The sequence below is a fragment of the Aplidium turbinatum genome, chromosome 14 (assembly GCF_918807975.1).
Source record: "Aplidium turbinatum chromosome 14, kaAplTurb1.1, whole genome shotgun sequence".
NCBI lineage: Eukaryota > Metazoa > Chordata > Ascidiacea > Aplousobranchia > Polyclinidae > Aplidium > Aplidium turbinatum.
The window spans coordinates 6,402,197-6,424,957 of NC_137485.1; the positions used below are offsets into that span (position 1 = coordinate 6,402,197).

Here is a 22,761-nt window from a genome sequence, read left to right on the forward strand (position 1 = left end):
ACCTTTCCACATTTTTCATTCAAAATACAATAATATACTGCTTTTTGTAAAATATTTGTAAAGAAAAAGTAATGTTCTAACAAACCCCGTGTTGTGTTCCAACAAACCCCAGCACCGGGGTTTGTTGGAACGTTTGACTGCTGTTGGTAAAATTAAATTTATGAGAAATGTTTTAATGTGTGATGAATTTTTCTTTATTACAATGTTAGAGAACAGGTTAGTCAAGGTTGTTGAGAAATTTTTACTTTGAATTGCAAAGCGTTATGTTGTTATGTGGACTTTTCTAGAAAATGTTCCAACAAACCCCAATCTCCCCCTACAAGTTACAGCCTATTTTTTAAGACATTTACGGTATCGAATTCAAAACCATAAATCCTCTGGCGACTTCAGGTCTCAATCGCCGAGTTACGTCCCTGGCGCAACCAGGAATTCAGTGCAGGATTAAGGTGGATGCTATTGATGCTGCAGCATTAGGCCCATTCCTGAAATAGGCCCAGACGAAAACAGACGTGAATTTTCCGGACGCTGAACAGTTTTCCTTTGCTTAATTAACCCACAAATAATTCTTATTATGAAATTTGTAGTCCGACTTTCGCACGCCTAGGCACAGTGTTACACCTAGGCACGTAAGATAAAGCAAGATTTTGGCATAGACTACTTATTTAAGATGAAAAATTATAACACTTTTTCGAGCTGTTTCAGGGCCCTTCATTACTTCAGCCGCAGATAAGATGCACGGCTTTATTAACTCTTCCCCAATCGTGTATGCTTTTTTTGGTTTTAACTATTCGTAGAGAAACTAGATAGGATTCATGAAGAAAGGATTTTTCGGTAGTCGTCATCTTTTCATTTGCTTTTTTTAATCGTTCATATCAGAGAATATTCGTCCAAAATATTCAAGTGGCTTGCCTTCAAGATTGTTGTGCTTTGAATGAAAGTGACGAACAACTTTAGAATATTAGAAAATATGCGAACCGCGGGAAAGGTCACATTTCTTATTTGTCATCCACAATTTGCGAGGAGCTGGTGCAGCTCATGGGACAAAAGGTGCAGGACACCATCCTGAAAGAAGCCAAGAAGGCGAAGTATTTCTCTGTCTCGATTGACTCTACACCTGACGTATCACACCTCGACCAGCTAACGATTGTTATTCGATATGTTCTGCCGTTGGGTCCAGTTGAACGGTTCCTGACATTCTTGCCTATGATGAGACACACCGCTACGCACATGGCTAGCATACTTCTGAACTTTCTGAAGGAAAATGGCTTGGATGTTACTAACTGCAGAGGCCAGTTGTATGACAATGCGTCAAACATGTCAGGACGGTACAACGGTGTCCAGGCAATTGTGAAGCGAGAATGTAAATATGCTGCTTTTATTCCATGCTGCAACCACAGTTTAAACCTGGTAGGAGACCAGGCTGTTAATAGCTGCGCTGGCTGTACCAGGTTTTTTCATTTTGTCAATGGACTATACGTTTTCCTGTCTGAATCGACATATCGCTGGCAGAAACTGAAGAATCGCTGCACATTAACGCTCAAAGGTTTGTCTGGAACCCGATGGTGTGAACGTGCAGATGCTGTCAAAGCGCTAGTAGAAGGGTGGAAGAGCATTCAAGAAGTCCTGGATGAGCTTGCGGCAGATAAGGAGCAGAAGGCCGATACGAGAAACCAGGCCGACGGATTTTCGCGCAGGATGGACGAACTTGAGACAGCAGTTATGGCGACTGCCTGGAACGATATCCTATGCCGTCTCAACAGTACGAGCATTAGCCTCCAAGACCCTACAGTCAGTCTGAATACGGCAACTAGTTTATTGGCATCACTGGTCGACACGATTCAATTTGCACGGGACAGATTTGACGTGTATGAGCAGATGGCGATCGAAAAGGTTCCTCACGGCGAATACAAGGCTGAAGAACGTCGAGGCCGTAAGCGAATGCCTGATGAAGGAGCTGCAAACGAAGAAAACCTCACCCCTAGGGAAACATTCAAAACCCATATATATCTGGTCATGATCGACAGACTGTTAGCTGAACTGGAAAAGCGAATGAAGGCGTATGAGGATATATCTACAACATTCGGATTTCTTTCGGAGCTAACGTCATTGAGCATAAAGCAGATCGAGAATAAAGCTCAAAATCTCGTTTCCTCGTATCCAGATGACTTGGAAGACACGCTGGTGGCTGAGCTCATACAGTTTGCTGCATTTATGCGCACCCAGAAATCGGTGAGTGTGAACGAGTCAGCAGAGCTTACCATGTACAAGCTTTTGTCGTCGTTGAACCTTTCTCAAACATTTCCAAACGTCGAGATTGCTTTGCGCATCTATCTGTGCTTGATGGTGTCTAATGCCTCCGGCGAGCGGAGCTTCTCAAAACTGGGAATAGTCAAAGGAGAGCTGCGGTCCTCGATGAGGGAGGAAAGGCTAAACATGCTGGCGCTTATGAGCATTGAACATGAGGTGCTGAGCAGCCTTGACTGCACTGACATGATCGAAGATTTCGCGCTTGCTAAGGCTCGAAAAACAGTAGTATAAGTAAGCAGCACTAGCGCAGCATTGACAATATGCCAACGTTAAGTTGATCTGGATTAGCCTTTTCTTCATTAACTCCGCTTTTCAGGCAATATTGGTATTGAATTGTGTTGGTGTTACATAGCCTGATGTTACTCTCGAGTTTTTACGATAACACGTCGTTATTATTGTTCATGTTCATTAAAATTTGGCTGACTGCGTCGAAAGCAATAAAGGCTCTTTGGTCGGTCTGATTACGCGTGTACGGTGGAGTCAGAGTGTCGAATGCATATGTACCAATGCCTAGAAAAAATAGGCCTGTTTTTGCGCTGCAGCATCAGGCCCAGTTTCGTCTTAATCCGGCCCTGACCAGGATCCAACACACTTCGCTGGTTAAAACTTTCTCAGTGGAGGACTGACCATTCGTATAAAGAGTAAACTTGAAACAGTTGCAGTGTGTAGAGAAGCACGGTCAGATGTCAGTATGAGGTTTATTTGTGAAAGTCTGCGTTCACATTAGCTCGATGAAATTTGAAGGGATTTTAGTGACGTTATCAAATTTTGAAGACTCTGGGATCTTCTTTTCGTAGTTTTATATTCGCGAAGTCCTGTCACAGCTTCGCGTTCATCTACTGTAAGTGCAATCTCTTTGCCACTTCAATGATTTCGTTTTCTCCGTGTGTCATTACTGTGTCCTCTGGCCAAGTAGTTGAATCAAGTATTTGCAGCTGTTAATAAATGACGAGTCTGTTGAATTCAACAAACGATCATGGATAGAACTTTCTAAGTGATGATAGAAGATGCGGGGAGTGATTGGCTGGCTATTTCTGCAATTGTTTACATGCAATTCCACACCTTTGAACTCTAAGTTTTCTTCAGCATCCATGGCAATGCGATAATGTCGTCCGGGTTCGTTCCTACGTGTTTCAAATAATTTTGCAAGATTATTAATTTTGTTATCTGCATCCCAAATAGTATAGCCTACCTACATGCTCTGTTTTACAATTCGAGGCTTAGGCTACATCGGATAATTCTTTCGAGGATTAGTACATCAAAGCCAAGTCCAACACGAAATCCGTGGATGTTATCTTCGACAAGAGTCCTTGATATTTCGCACGTTTCCGAGAATCTCTTGTGTCGCTACTAGCTCCCTTTTGGAGTGTTCGACAAATCATTCCAGACGGCATTAACTGTGCGGATACTCGAGGCTACCCAACGTGTGTCCAGTACCCTTCCGATTTTCAACAACTGCACTTTAACAGCCGCTGCCCAATAGTGCCCATTCACCCAATTCCATGCTATTTAGGAGAAGCGTGGTAAAGGCTATAGCACTTGTCCATAAAGATCGAAATCGATACGCATTACTGACTGATTTTATAACATCACGAACCGATAGTTCTAATCTAGTCCACAGTATGGTTTGCACAATACCACACCACAATTTCTGGAAATTCATCACGAAGCAATTTTGCCACACCATTTTTGCGACCTGTCATCACAGCCGCGCCATCACATACAGCACCAATCAAACAAGAAGATAAAAATGTTGTAGAAATGCCATATTATTTGCGGCAGCTCTTCAAGAAATCAAAGATGCCATTCCCCGTTGGACTAGCGAGCTCAACAAGATCTACAAATACATTCACAGGTTCGCTTCCGTCAAGACTGGTACGAAAATATATTATCAGAGTGGATACGCGATTTAACGTGGTCGACTCATCAAGAATAATATATACTTTTACTGAACAGGGCAAAGTATAATAAGAGCATAAAATATTTGAGCTTCCGGAACGCCGTTCCGGACAAGCCAACTTTTTGATCGAGCTTCCGGAGCGGCGCTCCGGACCGTTCCGGCTGAAATCCAGCCCTGGTTAAGAGTAGGAACACTCATATCCAAAAAGAACACAGTTTAACATTCTATATTCAGGAAAGCACTAAGAACACACATAAAAGTATAATCTGAACAAACATTATTTCACAAATTTTGAAAAGCGAAAGCACGATCTTTCATCTCCATGACGCACCAACTAGTAGGCTACAATAGACAAGAAATACCCCAAGCCTTAAAGCAGCCGGCGGCCATGGCCGCTAAGTAGTGCTTGAATGACCGCCTGTGCTACCTCCTCCGTCGGCCAAGTTTGGCCGCCGGTTTCTTCTAGCCAATTATTTAATTTCACAATAGACTGATCGTGGATTAAATGTCAAAAATATCTAGTATCAAAGAGTGACGCAGAATTAGGTCAGCGCATCATAGTCACTACTGTCGTATTGAATACATCCAGCTGCGATCACCAGCGCTGTAAGTCTTGTTTGCAATTCCTGATGTTTATTTTAACAAAGTGTTAATCCGAAATGCTAATTTACATCCGTTGGCAATATTGTCGTTTTTATATCGATTCAATGTTGTCGGACATTGAATCGTTGTTAAAAAGAAGAACTAGGTTAGTTGACATCCGTAGGTAAAACACGTGTCTTCATAGTTGAGAACACTGTGGGTTAGTGACCTCACACCCTCAATGGTGACATCATAACGGAATTAATAGTCAGGTTTTATGAAAGGCGGTATGCAGTTGAAACAATTTACTGAGCTGCAAGCAGTTAAAACAATTTAGGGTCGTTAGATGGTCCCGCAATACTGGATTACAATCCCGATAAAGCATTTAATGCGTGGTACAACGATTCTATTGCAGGACGTCGTCCAGACTTCAACAACGCTAAGTGATCATTTTAACATTGTTGCAAGTTCAATGCTATTTACTTGTGCTATCGTTATTGTATTTTGGTCTCCAAGCACGCAGATTTGGCCGCCGAGAAGGAGCTGTCGGTAGGCCATGATGGCTGCCGGAAAACAAACACGAGTTTTAAGGCCTGTGCCCTGTATCCTATAATCTTTCAGTGGCTTATCACACCAGTACAAGTTATGTGTGCCTACAAAATTTTCATTTGTAAATTAAGTTGTTTTATCATTTGCATTGATGCGTTCTGTTCACGTAAGTGAAATAACCGCCTCTTAAATAAAAAATAACAAAAACATATCTTTCGCAATTACATGACATTTAACTAGAATGATTCATTAATAGCTTCCTCGAATAACAAAAATGTGAAAATAGTATTTTATAGAGGTGGGCAACTGGGCATCCGCTACTTCAACCCGTTAAGTGGGTAATTATATTTTTGCAACTTGCATCACACTGTGAAAAAAGGAGCGTTCTTCTCGGCTATCAGCTGAAGCCTGAGCACTCAACAGTCCAGCGAGCTGTTGCTATTTGCTAACCATAATGGTGTAGCTTCCACGCTAGCCATTTAGAATTTTAGACCATCCAGTCAACTATTTGTTTCTCGGAAGCCGATTGTTAGCAAGAATTGACAGTGATAGGCACCGTGCTTTGTCCATGAAGCTGGGCTTGTCAGTATCACACCACTAATTCTTGCCACAAAGGTGCGAAACACAGTGTCTATCGCTGTCAATGCTTGCTACAATCGGCTACCGAGAAACATATTGCGTCATATTATTTCATTTGGCGACTTCAGCATTTTTCGTCGCATTGGTACTTCGTAGAGTATTGGTAAACCCCAGTATCGTCTTTTGCTTATTTGTTGTTTTGACTATTGCAGAGAAAACGATATTGTCCTATTGTTTACTAAAGTAATCGCATCATCACTGCATTATTTCCATCAGATCGCAATTGGAAGCAATGTTCCTTGGTTTCTTCATAGCGCTGTAAAGCAGGGCTGTGGAATCATACTTGGAAGGATTTTGACACATCTGAAGTAGGAGTGATCAATAAAAGGCCGACTCGACTTGATACAAAACGATGATCAATGAAATTGGTGTTTGCAATTATTTTTAAAAGTATTGTTTCTTATTCTTTGTATTGCGCTATGAAGCTTCACCAGAAATAAAACTGTTTCTTCTTGTCAGTTTTTGTGAAAGTCGCTATTTGAATATCGATTTTAATTTTTAAAAGTGAAATTAAATTCCAAAAATAAAAACAAAAATTGAAAAAAAAGTTTGCAAAAAACTTTCTTGGCAACAAAAAGCAGGTAACTACCAAGTTTTGGTTACTACAATACTGTGTTATAACGTCCGCGTTTTGTGGCTTCCACCTTTTTCTAGACCTCTGCTATGGTTGGCATAAGTTGTATTGTTTGTCGTTATGATGATCAGAAATAAAAACAAACTGAACTGTTAGCTTTTGCAACCTTGCGTTCAACATGAGCATCAAACTCTATTTTCTCAAGTTATTTTTATAAATTTCCGAATACTTTTAGTGTACCGTAGTCATCTAAGCTCAAAAAAAGGGCCAACCCGGAAAAAATTCGTAACTTAACAAATTTGGTACCAAAAGAAGCGCAATTTTAAGTAGATCATCATATCCAAAATCCTCTTCAATCGGCTTTGAGCAAATGGAATGGGGGGCATTTGAAATTTGCGTCTAGCGCCCCCTAACGGAAATGAATTATAATCATCTTTTCTAATACTTCCATACTGATTTCTGATTTGTTTTTTCAAATATCGCAATCTGTAGCTTTGTGAGAACATTTTGGTAAAAAAATTCTGGATGTGACGTCATGATGACGTCACAAAAATAATTGGAATATCGTAATTACTCTTCAATGTTCTGTGCTATCAGAGAACTTAAGTTTCACTTATGTATAACTCTAGAAAAGAACATTGACCTTCTTTGGGAATTGTCGTTTACTTTTTCTGATGTTACCAGACCAAATTGGTCGGGATTTATGCAGACGTATCGCAAAGGTATACCTACCCAGGAAAGTGTGACGTTACCCTTCTACCTATTATCAATTTAAATCCAAATGATCACAGCTGTATTTACTCAACATTATCATTTGTGATTGACCAGTCGAGGAAAGCCAACACGGGAACACCATGCATCACCTTCGACCAGCCGTTGTGGTTGAAAGCAGTAGAAATAATAACAGAAAAGTTCTTGAAGATTCTTTGCCGTCTTGGAGGGTTCCACACTTTGATAAATTACTGAGGAAGCATCGGTAATACAATGAAAGGATCCGGTATTGTAGAGTGCTTGCAAGTGGTTTATGGTGAAAATGCGGTTCAACACATGATTTCAGGCAAGGCGATAGCGAGAGCAGTAAGAGGCCATTTTCTCTTACAAAGTGCTCTTCGATTAACAATCATTGGCAGACTCCTACAAGAAGAGATCATATCGGAAGACGATTTGAAAAAACTGAAGGCCATCTACCACAATCTTATCAATGATGAGATCCCACCTGATAAAATCAACAATTGATGAGATCCCACCTGATGAAATCAACAATCAACGCTCGATTGGGGCTGGAAATTATCCAATGGGAGTTACGATCCTATTCTGACAGATTTGAGTGCGGCTCCTGATAACATTCTTCGCTTTGTACGATGTAACTGTAACGTCACTAAAAAAAGTCCTTGCAGTACTAACGTTTGCAGCTGTAGGCGGCACGGGCTACCATGTGTTTCTGCGTGTGGTAATTGCAATGGAGTGGATTGTGAAAATTATGACAAAGACGAAGTTTCATCAGACGAAGACAGCGTTGGAAGTGACGAGGAAGCGGATAGAAACATATTTGATGTTGAAAAATAAATATCAGATTCAAATTTGGTCAAAATTATTCAAAATCTAGCTTTTTTGAAGTGTTGGTTGCAAAAAAAAGCGATTTACAAGTCAGGAAAAGAAATCATGAAAACAAAGCTTTTGAAACAATTTTAATTAATTTCAAACGCCTTCTACTGATATGATATGTTTGGTTTGACATGTAGATTATTGTTCATAAGTATTTGCAAAGATTGATATTGAATTTTACTATTTACCTTATAACAGTGATATTCGTGATCGTCCATAAAACATTCCTTTTAACCAGTGCATTATGACGCCATTGCTACTGCAAGTATTACAATTTTTCATTGATTTTCCAAATGCTCTGAAAGGTTTACTCAAGTAAGTGAACACAAAACAATATGCACAAACCAACGATTGCATTCACTGGAAATTCTCGATTGTCAACATTTACATTTTCTGCACTAGATGGCGCAACATGTGTTTTAAATAGCCCATCACTCCCCAGCAGGCGCGGATCTAGGAGTTTTTTTCGGGGGGGGGCCAGAAAATTTGAAAATCAATTAAAAAGAAAGAAAAAGATAAAACACATATGAACAATGATCCTACGACATATAGCCCAGATATGATATAAAATAGACATTAATTAAAACAGCTATTTTCATCAATTGTGAATGTTCAAAAAATAAATTTTGCTTCAATAAAAATTGCTAAGCATGCAAAGTAAACTTGAAATCTGGTTTAAAACTCTGCATGTAGTATCCATGACCAATTGGATATATCTTATGTTTGCAAGCATAGCATGCTTGCAAAGCTATAGCATAGCAAGCATAGCATGCTTGCAAGCTATACGGTAATTGATTGAAATTATAATGAAGACTAAAAACTATAAAACAGCCATTCCAGTGGCGTAGCCAGAAAATTTTGAAAGGATTTTTTCATGACGTCAGGCGGGCGAAGCCCACCGGCGTGTTCGTCTAAGGCGACACCCAGCAGCGGGGGGTCTGGGGGGCCCCCCAGAAAATTTTGAATATTTACTTTGAATTTGGTGCATTCTGAGAGCATTTTCAACAAAAATGTGGGTATGAATATTCCTATAAAATGGTGCTGTCCGGTGGAATAGCAAAAGGATAAGATCATGTTTTCTTCGGCATTTTTCGGAAATAAAGCTAAGTCTCTATGTTTTCTTGTTGCTAATTCCTGGCTGAGATATTTGAATGTTTGGTACGGTATTGGCAAAACTCGCTCTTTTAATGCAGTTTCGTTTAAAGTTAATTAAACTTTGTTTTAGAGACATAAAGATACTGAAAACATCATTTTCAATATCGTGACGTCACACGCGTGCCAAAGGGGGGGGGGGGTTGAAACCCCCCAACTCCCTTCCTGGCTACGCCACTGAGCGTGGCGCACTGAGCCATTCAAGGTTTCAGATTGTTTCAACTGACGCCATTTGGTTCAGCGTTGGTTTCAGCTCCAACAAATGTTGCTATTAAAATGTATTTGAAGTTGTATGAAAGAAAAAATAACGGAGTCTGATTGATGGATAATTTCAACCATAATAACAAAAAAACTATCCCCCCCGGGATAAGTTAAGTCCGCCGTGGGACTAACATCAGCTGTTTAGAAGCATATCAAACCATTTGATGCGGAAACATACTATTTCAACAATTCCTCACAAAATTTCGGGGGGGGCCCCCCCATAAATCCGCGCCTGCTCCCCAGTCCCCATTAAACTTATTGTATTCAACAAAGTAAAAAACGAAAAGAAAAAGTGGCTTTACTGGGAGTATTCTTGCATTCCATTCATCTCCTAGCATTGAAGAGTAATTACGATATTCCAATTATTCTTGTGACGTCATCATGACGTCACCACCAGAATTTTTTACCAAAATGTTCTCACAAAGCTACAGATTGCGATATTTGAAAAAACAAATCAGAAATCAGTATGGAAGTATTAGAAAAGATGATTATAGTTCATTTCCGTTAGGGAGCGCTAGACGCAAATTTCAAATGCCCCCATTCCATTTGCTCAAAGCCGATTGAAGAGGATTTTGGATATGATGATCTACATAAAATTTTGCTTCTTTTGGTACCAAATTTGTTAAGTTACGAATTTTTTCCGGGTCAAACCCTAATATGACTACACTATTTGGGAATATTAGCGATTAACAAGGTCAGTGATTTCATCAGGACCTCAGACCATCGCTACCAAAAGAGATGGGACAAAAGCATGTTGGCAGATTACTGTTGGACCATCGCGCGACAATACATTTAGAGCAAATCTACAAGCGCAAGACCTACAAGCGGTGATTTTTGCGTGGACAGAGCCTATAATATGATATTATCTATTCATATGGACAGTCAATATTAGTTTGCTCATACGCTTATCTGCATACTTGTTAAATGTTTCAAAGCTGTGCATTGGCGGCACTTCACACAATTTTTTTATGCATTTTTGAAGGCTTTATGCAAACTATCATTCATCACCACGTTTTTGCGACTGCTTTGCAAACAACATATTGACCAGTGAACGCATGCCCTCAAAGGCTTGGGGATGCAGCTTGCCAGGCATAAATCGCCAATCGGTTTGTTTGGCCAAGTCGACCCACAGAAACTACAGTTGGACGTTGAATGAACAATGTTTCTATATGCTGTGCAGCTAATGCTTGCATATGAGGCTGTATGTGTGTGCAAGGGTTGGTGGTTGGGTTTGGATGTTAAGCCTTCAACTCCATGGAAACAAAACATTGTGTAATTATTAGGTTATATGAAGCTATTTATCACATATTCCTCGATAGTGTTAGTAATAACAAGCATATTTGTCTGATTTGAAACAAGAGACTCCAGTACAACTACAATCCTCTGAAATTTCCTGCAAGTGTTTATTACTTGTTCTTTGCAAACAACTGGTTTCAATATCCTTGGAACACAAACTAATATTAGAATCTGGTTCTGTCACAGTTTCTTTAACCAGGAAAGAGACTTGGAAAGGTTCATTGAGGTAGTTTAATGGGATATTACCGAAAGGCAGTCAATTAAATGTCAAATAGTTCTACTGGTAAAATGATAATGAAAATTCTTGAAGGACTTTAACGATCGGCTTCTCAAATAACTCTAATTTCGAACACAATTTATATCAGCCCCAATTCTCATCTACTTGTATTCAATTACTTCAACTTTCAATCAACAATAATCTCTGCATCTATTACCCACTACCACAAACAACAGCAATCTGCAACTCATAATACAACTCTCATAATAATAATAATACAGATTACGCAAATAACACCACTATTTTGATTTACTCGCAGCGTGAGTTTAATCAGCAGAAACATCGCACCAAGACCTCACCTCGGACTATTTTACTTGCTGTGAACACTCACACAGTTTTCAAAATTAGCATATTTTTACTTTGCAAAAACATTGACGAGGCCAAACGGCAAAAGTTGAAATTGCCTCGGCAATTGCTGTGAACGTTTATTACAAAAAAATTGTACCAAAACATGCAAAACGAAAAGAGAAAAAAATAATCGAATAGTTTATCACGACCGCACTGTTTAAAAATACATAAATTTGTTGTGATGTAATAATACCAAAAGTAGCGATCAACGCAATACGCACGCTGTTACGGTGATTCACGTTATAACTCATTGGGAGGGGGGAAGTAAGTTAATTTTGGGTTGATTCAACGTGCGAGTCAGCACAAATCGATTTAATTTTCCCGGCGGGTTATATCGCGTAACAACAATGCCCAATAAGATATTTACGTTTGTTTCACATTTATTGCTCAATCAGGTACCGATGACAAATCAATAGCTTCCTGTGAGAAAATTGCCTCGATTTACGTATACAGTACACTAACATGATTTCGGGTTTCGGCACAATTAGGATACTGCGAGCAACACAAAGTCTGTTGGATAAAGAACTAGTCGGAATCGAAATCATCAGAGGATGAGGTTGTCGCGTCGTCACTGGAATACTTGAAGACGAAAACTACCCGTTCATAAACGCGCGATGCCATATGATCGGAAGCATTACTTTTCTTTACTGCCGAAAAAACATTTATCCAATTTTGTACCACTTTTTATATTCGCAACGACGCCGGTCAAAAATAAGCATTCGATGAAAGAATAACTTTTGCGTAACAATTAAGCCAGTATTTATAAGATTGCAAACTTTTTACAGTTCACAAGAGCATTGTCAGCGTATAAAATAGCGTGCGTGATGCTCTGGGCTACCGCCGTGTGACACACGATGAAGAAGAAGCGCATAAAATGTCTTTTGATTAAAGCATACGGCAATTGCCGCCGCAACCCAAGGTTTGTTGATTTGGCGACGGCAATTTTTTTGCGTCGTAGATGGAAGCTAATTTCAAGGGCTGAGTATTTTGGGACTTGGTATTAATTTAGTTGGTTAGATCTATGCTTGTGCTTTTCAACGATAGCAAATCTGTTGAAATTGAGCAAGAAATGAATAAATGGGAGACAATTAATTATCGTGAACATGCAGGGCGTGAAGTGGAAGACGATCGATTCGCCATTGAAATGCATTGGGCAAAAGCTTCGTTGGGGGCTGTCTTCGAACAACGATTGCGCGCATATTGAATAAGATATAAAAATGAAAGTTAGCACTTCAATAAACAGTAACATGTTCTTTTAATTGGATTTAATTTAGATTGTTTATCGTTTAAAATGAATTTTTGGTAATGGTTTGCATTTGGTCAAGTTTAGGTGGCCACTAGATGAAGCTAGTAGTGTTTTGGGACTTGGTATTAATTTAGTTGGTTAGATCTATGCTTGTGCTTTTCAACGATAGCAAATCTGTTGAAATTGAGCAAGAAATGAATACATTGATTGATTGAATCTTTATCCTCGGACTGGGAAAGCTTCTTGCAGAGCTTAATCCTGGCAGTTTCGCATACTTGTAGAGACTTCGTCATGGGAGACAATTAATTATCGTGAACATGCAGGGCGTGAACTGGAAGACGATTGTTTCGCCATTGAAGTGCATTGGGCAAAAGCTTCGTTGGGGGGCTGTCTTCGAACAACGATTGCGCGCATATTGAATAAGATATAACTTAGATTGTTTATCGTTTAAAATGAAGTTTTGGTGATGGTTTGCATGTGGTCATGTTTAGGTGGCCACCAGATGGAGCTAGTAGCATTGTGGGACTTCGTATTAACTTTGTTGGTTAGGTCTATGCTTGTGCTTTTCAACGATCGCAAAATTGAACAACAAATCAATAAATGGGAGACAATTTCCTTCTGGTGTGTTTCATTGCATTTCCACCCCGCACTTCCTCCTTCATAATAGTCCATTCCAATTTGTGTGACGTACCATGACGCAGGGTGACCAATTTGGCTTTTTTGAAGCCAGATTTTGAGAATCTGGCTGTTTTTCAACTCCCTTGGCTTATTTTTTTTAAATAAAAAAGCCAGAAAAATTAGGCTTTTTCTGGCTTTTTTTCATGTTTTATCGATTTTTTGTCAACTTAATAAAAAGCCAACATAATTTTGGCTTTTTTTGGCTTAATTTTATCTTTCCCGTTTTTTTTAGAAAAAAAATTCAGTCAGCGTCAGTCGGAGCAGTAATTTCTAACTTATATTTGGTTGTAGTGTCCGAACGAATGTCGTTTTGAAGCTGAAACGAGAAAATTTTCTAGTTGCTTGTTTTTTCATTAACTATGTTTCTGCGTTGTCGCTGAAGTCAAAGTTCGGTGGGACACTATTTGGTTGTGCAATTTTTATATATGTATGTTTAATGAATACTAATTGGCTTTTTCTTGGCTGTTTCAGCTCTTTTATACTAGCTTTTCCAGCTATTTTTTTCTGGCTTTTTTTAGGCTTTTTTTGTGACTAGCTCTGGCTTTTTTTGGTGAAGACATGTTGGCAACCCTGCCATGACGTCATCATTTTGTCCGGTTGACCAACAGGGCGTCTTGTGGAAGAGCACCAAAATATATTGTATTTTAATTTAATGCGCGTGTTCGGCATTTATTTGTTGTACAATTTATTCGTCAATAAATTATTCAAGTTTCTGAACATGACTGAGTTCACTTTTAGTGAGTCAAATAATAACTACACTAAACATCAGTAAAAAATATACCATAGCCTATATTCAAGCGGGTGGTAGGCTTGAGTGAAGAGTAACTTAGTTTTCCGTCAAAACCCCGACTACGTTTAATAACGAGTACAGTCGCACCATTATGCTTGCAACTTGTAGCCAGGGTTCATATGCCCTATAGAAATGTATCCATGTAGTAGAGCGTTGTCTCATACAAACTCGCCACACGACCAATCCATCCCGAGTAGAATTGCGAAAGATAACAGATTAAGTAAGGTTCCATCTGGCTGCAACCTGTGTTTAGGATGCATAGCAAATGTCCTGTGGAGATGTGCTAATATCAAGAGTAGTAGAGCGTTGTCTCGCACCTCATCTCCACACGCGCATTAACAAAACATCATATTTTTCTGTTCAATACAACATTTTGTGTGAAAAGCATTGCCCTACCTGCCAAGCTGATACAATCTGCAGACTTTACTAGGAATAGCACCTAAATGAACGAGCGCCACAGTGCTCTGCACTTAAATATCCAGACACCACAGTGTGCGCACCTATCGGACCTGCCCTAATGTATATGATATACAGTAGAATTCGCCTATAACGGCTTCGTTTATAACGTCAATTCGCCTATTACGTCACATTTCGCTCGGTCCCGGCAGAATTCCTATCTTTTACGTACATTGTAGTTCGGCTACAACAGCATCGCCTATAACGTCAATTCGCATGTAACAGCACCCTTTATTGGTCCCCAGACGTCTTTTGTTCGTTTATAACGTCACTTTAAGCCATCACCTTCACCACGAACGGTCAGTCTTTTAATCCAGTTGGCGCTGCTGCTTGCAAAATGTCTTCCCTTTATTTTGCTATGTCGTTCTCAGCAGGGACTTTAACTGAACTAAATTTTTTCCCGCGTGAAAAACTATCACGTATAAAAAGCAGCTCTACAGCTGACCTTTAAACAACTCAAAGCAACAGTTGTACGTGCAGTACTGTATAAACTAATTAACTGAATTAACTTTTTTTTCCCGCGTGAAAAACTATCACGTGTAAAAAGCAGCTCTACAGCTGTGTCAAATCCGAAACAGCTCAAGATCAATGCCTTTTTTGCTAATAAACAATGAACTTCTCTACTACGGTACTGTATGTAACGAGCGTATTGCGCAAATTTCCTGTACCTTTCGCTGTAGGTTATTTTTTTAAAACAATTTTTTTGTTTACTGTATTTTCTGCGTGCCTTTTGTCAGTTTGGTGGTACACCGTAACCCTGATTGGATTATACACCTCTTTCTTTAATCAAAAGACAGTTGTGGAATAGTTTGCGGTAGTTCGTCTATAACGTCAATTCGGCTATAACGTCAGTTTTTGAAAATCCCCTAGAGGTGCCGTTATAGGCGAATTCTACTGTATTATAGTTTCTGCTTTTTGCTGCAGAAAACCGGAGTTACATTTTCAAGCAGATAAAAATTAATTGGTTTAGTGTTTCTTGTGTATTTCATTTCTGTCTTTTTATCTGAATGACTACATCTTTCTAACCATATGCACTGTGAAAGCTAGTCTGTACAGGGTTGGTCAAAACATTTTTTTTAGTTGTTGTCGTTTTTGTTTTTTATATTATGTCCAATTGTTTCATACCATTTTCAAGTACCAACTGTTTTTATTTATCATAAGTCAGAAGTGTGGTTGCCTGCTCAACAAGTGGTTCAATGAACCACCCAACTTTAAGTATGGTACTATCGAGGATGTTTGGATGATAATTCCTGTGAATGTGAAATTGTCCCAGTGGTGACCATGTCAACATCGTTTGTTCCTTGTCTCAATTTCTTTTAGTTTTTTATTTTTGTCATTAATTTCTTTCATTGGAAAATAACCTATTGTGATGAGTAAAACATCTTTAAAGTTTAATTGGTGAATCTGCAGTCTGGCTGACTAATACAGGTGACTATGTAATAGGGTGGTTCAAAAAAAATCAATTTTTGAAAATGATATGGGCTACCCTGCCAAAAGTTTCCATTTCCAGAAAAAATAACCTGTGTAAAATATTTTTGGAAAATATTAATGTTTAGGGGTGCCCCAAGCCCCCAAAAGTTTTGGCGATTTCGTCATAAAAGCCTAAACTTAAAATGGCTGTGTTTCGAAAACGGTTCATGCTAACATACAAGTGTTTGGGTTCATTTTAATCAGCAAAGTGAGCTCTATGATTTGGCAAAGAGTAATAGTACTATAAAATGAATTTTCAAATTTCCGATTTTCATGTTAAATTTTGTTATGTGTTCTAAAGTTGTATCATTGCTGTACAATAGTAAGCCTATAAGTCTATTGGTTATTACCAAAGTCCACACAAGGTCTTAGGTCATATTGGGTCCCCCCACTATGACAAAATGGGTGTTAGCTGTTTAAAACAAGGATTTTATGGCGACCAACCACTCACTGTTGCCCAATTAAGGTGTTCTTTGATGCTTGAGGAAAGCGTTTGCGATGCTGAGACACAAGCTGCAACTGGTCTTCACCTTTGGTCAAATGTCCAGAAAATGTTTTTACAAGGGCAACATTTCTTTCAGCATAGTCATTAGTGACAATCAGTCATCTAAAGAAATCTTTGGCCATTTGGTAATCACTGTTTCCATCCCATTCTGCAACTGGAAGGTGGAGAAAGGCATATGGGATTTTCAGTTTCTTGAACAGCAGTTGTGTGTTGGCTGCAGCGAATGTTGCCAAGATTTTGGTGTGTATGTTATTGTTATCCAACAACACAGTAGCTCTTTTTTCTGGAGTCCTCGGTTTCCTGAGCGACCATTATTGCTTTTGCCATTCGATGTTTGATGATTGGCTGAGGATGTCGCAGAGGATGTTTAGGCAAGCTCGATAGGAGTCTATTACAAAAGAAAAAAAGGCATCGAAATGCTGTAGAAAAACAACACAAGCAACGACGATACATCAGCCACAATGGCTATTCTGGAAGATAGCAGCAGATCAGCAACTGAAGAATTTGTCTCAGAGAGTGAGGAATAAGCTGGGTAATCTGCTGTTTCCATTTTATCCCAGAAGGGTAGAGAAAAGGTTTTATCTCCTACTTTACTTGCAAGCCTATACAGAGCTAATGTCTCCAATCGAGCAGCAATGTACATCGTTAGTGAAACTGCCAAAAGTCTGGGACATAACATTAAAGACCTAACCTTCAGTACTTCAAGCATCAGGCGCAGCAGACGTCAGCATCGAAAACAGTTTACAACAGAAATCATGAAAAACTTGTCTCCGAAAGCTCCTTTAATGGTTCACTGGGATGGAAAACTTCTCCCAGATTTAACTGGACACAATCACGTCGATCGCCTTTTCTTCCTTGTGACCTTTCAAGGGGATACACAGCTGTTGTCAGTACCAAAGCTTCCATCAGGCACAGGTGAGGCTCAAGCTCATGCAGTATTTGATGCCTTTAAAGATTGGCATATTGAAGAAAACGTTGAAGCCATGTGTGTTTTGATACCACTAGCATAAACACTGGTTGCATTAATGAAGCTTGTGTCCTTCATGAGCAGCTACTTGGAAGAGACCTGCTATATTTGGTGTGTCACCATCATGTTTTAGAACTGATTGCAGCCGCAGTCTTTAATAAAATTATGCCATCATCTTCTGCCTCGGACATCCTGCTTTTCAAAAGGTTTAAAGATTCCTGGGAGTTTATAGATCAAAATAATTTAAAGATGCATTGACGGATGATGCAGCAGATAATATAAGGGTATTAGAGAAGAGATGACCGAGTTTACCACTGTAAAATTGACCACAGAAAGACAATATCGAGATGATTATTGAGAGGTCATGGAATTAACGTTATCGTTTCTTATTACCCCATTACCTTATGTAACTAGGTTTTGATATCCTGATGCTGTCATCATGAAAGATGGATGGCTTAAGTCATCTACACATTCAAAGTGTGGATGTTTCGCGGTCAATTTCATTTGACTTTGCATGAACAGAGAGGTCTTCATGAACTGTGTGTTTTATTTTCTTGTATTTATGTTAAAGCATGGATTACTGCTCCATTGTGAAGGCTCCCAATCTGTGTTTCTGAAAAGCTTGAAGGAGTATGCATTGCAACCATCAATGAGTCAATCTCCAAAGTCGCAACAGAAAAATGGCTCGCCATTTGAGGCCCCTTTCTGAAGAGTTGGTGGGTCTGTCTCCTTTAGATAATAATGGTCGCTGAGGAAACCGAGGACTCCAGAAAAAAGAGCTACTGTGTTGTTTGATAACATACACACCAAAACATCGGAAACATTCGCTACAACCAACACACAACTACTGTTCAAGAAACTGAAAATCCCATATGCCTTTCTCCACCTTCCAGTTGCAAAATGGGATGGAAACAGTTATTATCAGATGACCAAAGATTTCTTTAGATGACTGATTGTCACTAATGACTATGCTGAAAGAAATGTTGCCCTTGTAAAAACATTTTCTGGACATTTGACCAAAGGTGAAGACCAGTTGCAGTTCCTTTTGCAGCTTGTGTATCAGCATCGCAAACGCTTTCCTCAAGCATCAAAGAACACCTTAATTGGGCAACAGTGAGTGGTTGGTCGCCATAAAATCCTTGTTTTAAACAGCTAACACCCATTTTGTCATAGTGGGGGGACCCAATATGACCTAAGACCTTGTGTGGACTTTGGTAATAACCAATAGACTTATATGCTTACTATTGTACAGCAATAACACAACTTTAGAACACATAACAAAATTTAACATGAAAATCGGAAATTTGAAAATTCACTTTATAGTACTATTACTCTTTGCCAAATCATAGAGCTCACTTTGCTGATTAAAATGAACCCAAACACTTGTATGTTAGCATGAACCGTTTTCGAAACACAGCCATTTTAAGTTTAGGCTTTTATGACAAAATCGCCAAAACTTTAGGGGGCTTGGGGCACCCCTAAACATTAATATTTTCCAAAAATATTTTACACAAGTTATTTTTTCTGGAAATGGAAACTTTTGGCAGGGTAGCCCATATCATTTTCAAAAATTGATTTTTTTTTGAACCACCCTACTATGTAATGATGCTCTTTTTATTATTGAAACTGAGAAATTAAAACAAATGTTCTATAATAATGGTTAAAATCCAAAATTATACTTTGAAAAAATATTGAATCGCTTTATCTCCACGAATTCCGACCAACAAGAAAAGGCTGAAAATGAGTTAAATATGAAGCATTGTTTGTCCATTCCGTTTGTGGGAAAAGATTCTAAAACGTTTGCTCGCAAAATCGGACAGTTTATGAAAAGTAAATTTGATGTGGACGTTTTTCCTGTTTATAAAACATTCAAAATCAGTTCGTATTTTCAACTAAAGTCCCAGACGCCTTCGCCTCTCTGTTCAAATGTCGTATACAGTTTTACATGTCCGTGTGATTCGGCATTGACATACATCGGTATGTCCACCAGACATTTGACCACGAGAGTACGGGAGCATTTGAACTTTAGAGACTTAAAGAAAAGTGCCATCAAAGACCATATTATGGAGTGTTCCTTTTGCACAAATCGAAAATTCTCTGCTGACTCATTTAAAATTTTACACAAAGGCAAATCCCAATTTGACACAAAAATTCAGGAAGCGCTATTAATCAAACGCTACAACCCAAATTTAAACAAACAATTATTTGCTGGTGGCGCGTCCTTTCTACTAAACATTTACTAAGTTAGATGGATTACGTTCCCTGTGGTGCTAATTCGTTTGTAGTCATGTAGTTGCCTTTTTCTAATGTAATTTTGTTTTCCGTCCGTCTGTTTGTTTTCCACACTATTGCTTTTAACCGCTGCGTATTTCTTGATGCTTACAATTAGTTAGCTAGTTACCTTTAAGAAGTTGAAATTTATTGCATTTTATTAATATTTTCAGATTCCTGATGAGGGCTTAGGTTAAGCCGAAAACGTTTGAATGTTAAACTATTTTGTAAATATGTAAAATATATACAGTCAACCCTCGATTTAACGGACTTCGATTTAACGGACTTCGGATTTAACGGACTCAATATGCGCAGATCTATGAGTAAAAGAATGCACCAAAAGAACGGTTTTTAATGTTTTGGAATTCACCAGGCTACTTGCGTGAATGCGTGAAACGATTAGAAACAACGTCACAATAGTCACAATAGTCTCCCGCAACGTCACAATACCAGCGTATTGTGATCTATCAGCGTACTCTGTACTCTGTTAGCAAGAGCCTTCATTCGGTGCACCTTAGAATCAGTTAGAACCTGCCTGTGTTTAGTACGGTGCATTATGTCTAAGCCAAATGAAAAACGTAAACGTGTGAACTTGTCGGTGATGCAGAAACTAGAACTGATCAAAAAGCTTGAAAAAGGGGCCAGCGTTGCGAGTGTTTGCGATCAGTATGGTGTCAAAAAACAAACAGTCTCAGACATTAAGAAGAGCAAGGACAAGCTGTTGAAATACGCTACATCTTATTGTGTTGATGTGGCGTCTTCCAAGGGTGGTAAAGTGAGCAACAGAAAACATATGAAGATGGGTAAGGAACAATCTTTGGACGCAGCAGTTATGAAGTGGTACGTTCAACAACGGTCCAGTGGAGTGAATGTGCGTGGGACAGAGTTAATCGCAGCTGCTGCTAAACTTGCTACCAGTCTTGGCTTAACCGATTTTAAGGGCAGTGATGGGTGGCTTTGGCGATTCCGAAATCGCCACGGATTATTTAACGAGGTTCTGCATGGCGAGGCTGGTGATGCAGATACGGCAAGTGTGGCCCCCTTTCGCGAAAAATTAACAAAGCTGATTAGTGACGCAGGCCTCACCCTATCTCAAGTATATAACGCAGACGAGATGGGAATTTTTTGGCGTTCTCTCCCGAAAAATTCTCAAGTCCGTCAGGGTGAGGAGAAGACCAAGGGGAAGAAGAGAAGCAAGGAAAGGCTGTCGGTCCTGGTCGGGTCCAATGCCACCGGTACTCACCGACTGAAGCTAGCCGTGGTGGGCAAATCGAAGAAACCACGGGCATTTAAGGGATTAAACGTCGAGCGTGACCTGCCAGTAGTTTACTACAACTCTAAGAAAGCTTGGTTTAACTCTGCAATATTCACTGATTGGTTTTTCTCGCATTTTGTGCCTGCGACTCGGAAATATCAAGAAGAAGTGCTGAAGATTTCTCCTGATGATGTACGAGCGATTCTAATACTCGACAATGCCCCAGCGCACCCTAGTGAAGAGAAGCTTGTAAGCGCTGACGGCAAGATAAGGGTCCTTTATCTGCCCCCTAATACAACATCGGTTATACAGCCAATGGACCAGGGGATTATTAGCGCCTTGAAGAGGCGCTACATCCGACGTTACTTGGATGAGGTCCTGGTCATTGTAGAGGACGAAACAGATGCTGAGGTCGACACCAGGGGCCAGCGGACCTTAAGCAACATAAAAAATTACAATATTTGTTCAGCCATTTATAACTTTGCAGCAGCGTGGCAAGACATTAAGGTGTCTGTCCTCGCAAATTCATGGAAGAAAATCTTAGAGGACAAAGATTCAGAGGCCAACTTTGAAGGAATAGAGGCAGGAGATTTTCTCCAAATGTTGCAGCGTGGTGGGGAGGTATCCACCTCCATCGATGATATAACAGACTGGCTGGACGAATTAGATCTGGACCCAGGGTATCAGTTCATGTCTGAGGCCGACATAGTGGCATCTGTGGTGGATGGTGGAGAAGAGGAAAGCAGTGACGAGGAAGAGGCGATTGAAGTCCCCAAGGTGAAGTTGTCAACTCTACGGAGCTATATCGATGCTCTCATTGATTACTCCGCCTACAGCCAACTACCTGAGATGGCGCACCAATATGGGAAGCTCAGGATGATCAGGGAGCACATCATCAAAGAACAGCATATGGGGGGTCGCCAGACAAAAATCAACAGCTTCTTTGCCCCTAGCCGCTCTGTTCAACATGGTGCTCCAGCCAACCCATCTGTGTCGTCTCCATTTCTCTTACGCATCCCACCTGCCCCTGAAAATCTGAACAATGATGCCCCATGCTGCAGTCATCGTCCCGCCATCCCTGAGGTTGATGTTCAGGAGGATGGACATGATGAGTTGATGATCATCTCTGACTCAGATTAATCTACATTTAAGTTGTGTACTGTAAATGTACTTGTGTACTGTAGTCGCGCAGGCTATACAAAATACCAACAAGGAACGCATTTCACGTGTCTTTAAACTGCTACTGTGTTGTACTGTACAGTATTTGGTTTATTAAGCGTGAGCATCTGCGCAGTATAAACATGTTTGGTACGCGTAATACATCTCTCCATCAAAGTACTGTAGTGTTTTATCGTAGGCGTGTTTTCCAAGCAAAAGCTAGAATTTGCGGTGACAGATGGTCTACGCTATAGCAGAGTACTTGACTGTACACTGTACAGTAGTGGGAGTACGGTATTTTCGATTAACGGACTTTTTCCAGCAACGGACTGCTGCTGGTCCGCATTTGTCCGTTAAATCGAGGGTTGACTGTACTGTTGTAATGCTCAACCCTGTGGTATTGTTGTGTCTTGCCTGTCTTTGGTATAAAAAAGCAAACTCTCTCCCAAAACTATAATACAGGTAACTTACGGAT

At 39.7% G+C, this 22,761-nt stretch overlaps 1 protein-coding gene across 1 annotated transcript; it reads left to right on the forward strand.

The window, feature by feature from the left end:
* Positions 1 to 1,035: 1,035 nt before the first annotated feature.
* Positions 1,036 to 2,538, forward strand: LOC145782849 (zinc finger MYM-type protein 1-like). The gene has a single exon (XM_082594613.1). It carries the CDS (start codon positions 1,036 to 1,038, stop codon positions 2,536 to 2,538), a length of 1,503 nt encoding a protein of 500 aa, XP_082450739.1.
* Positions 2,539 to 22,761: the final 20,223 nt, after the last annotated feature.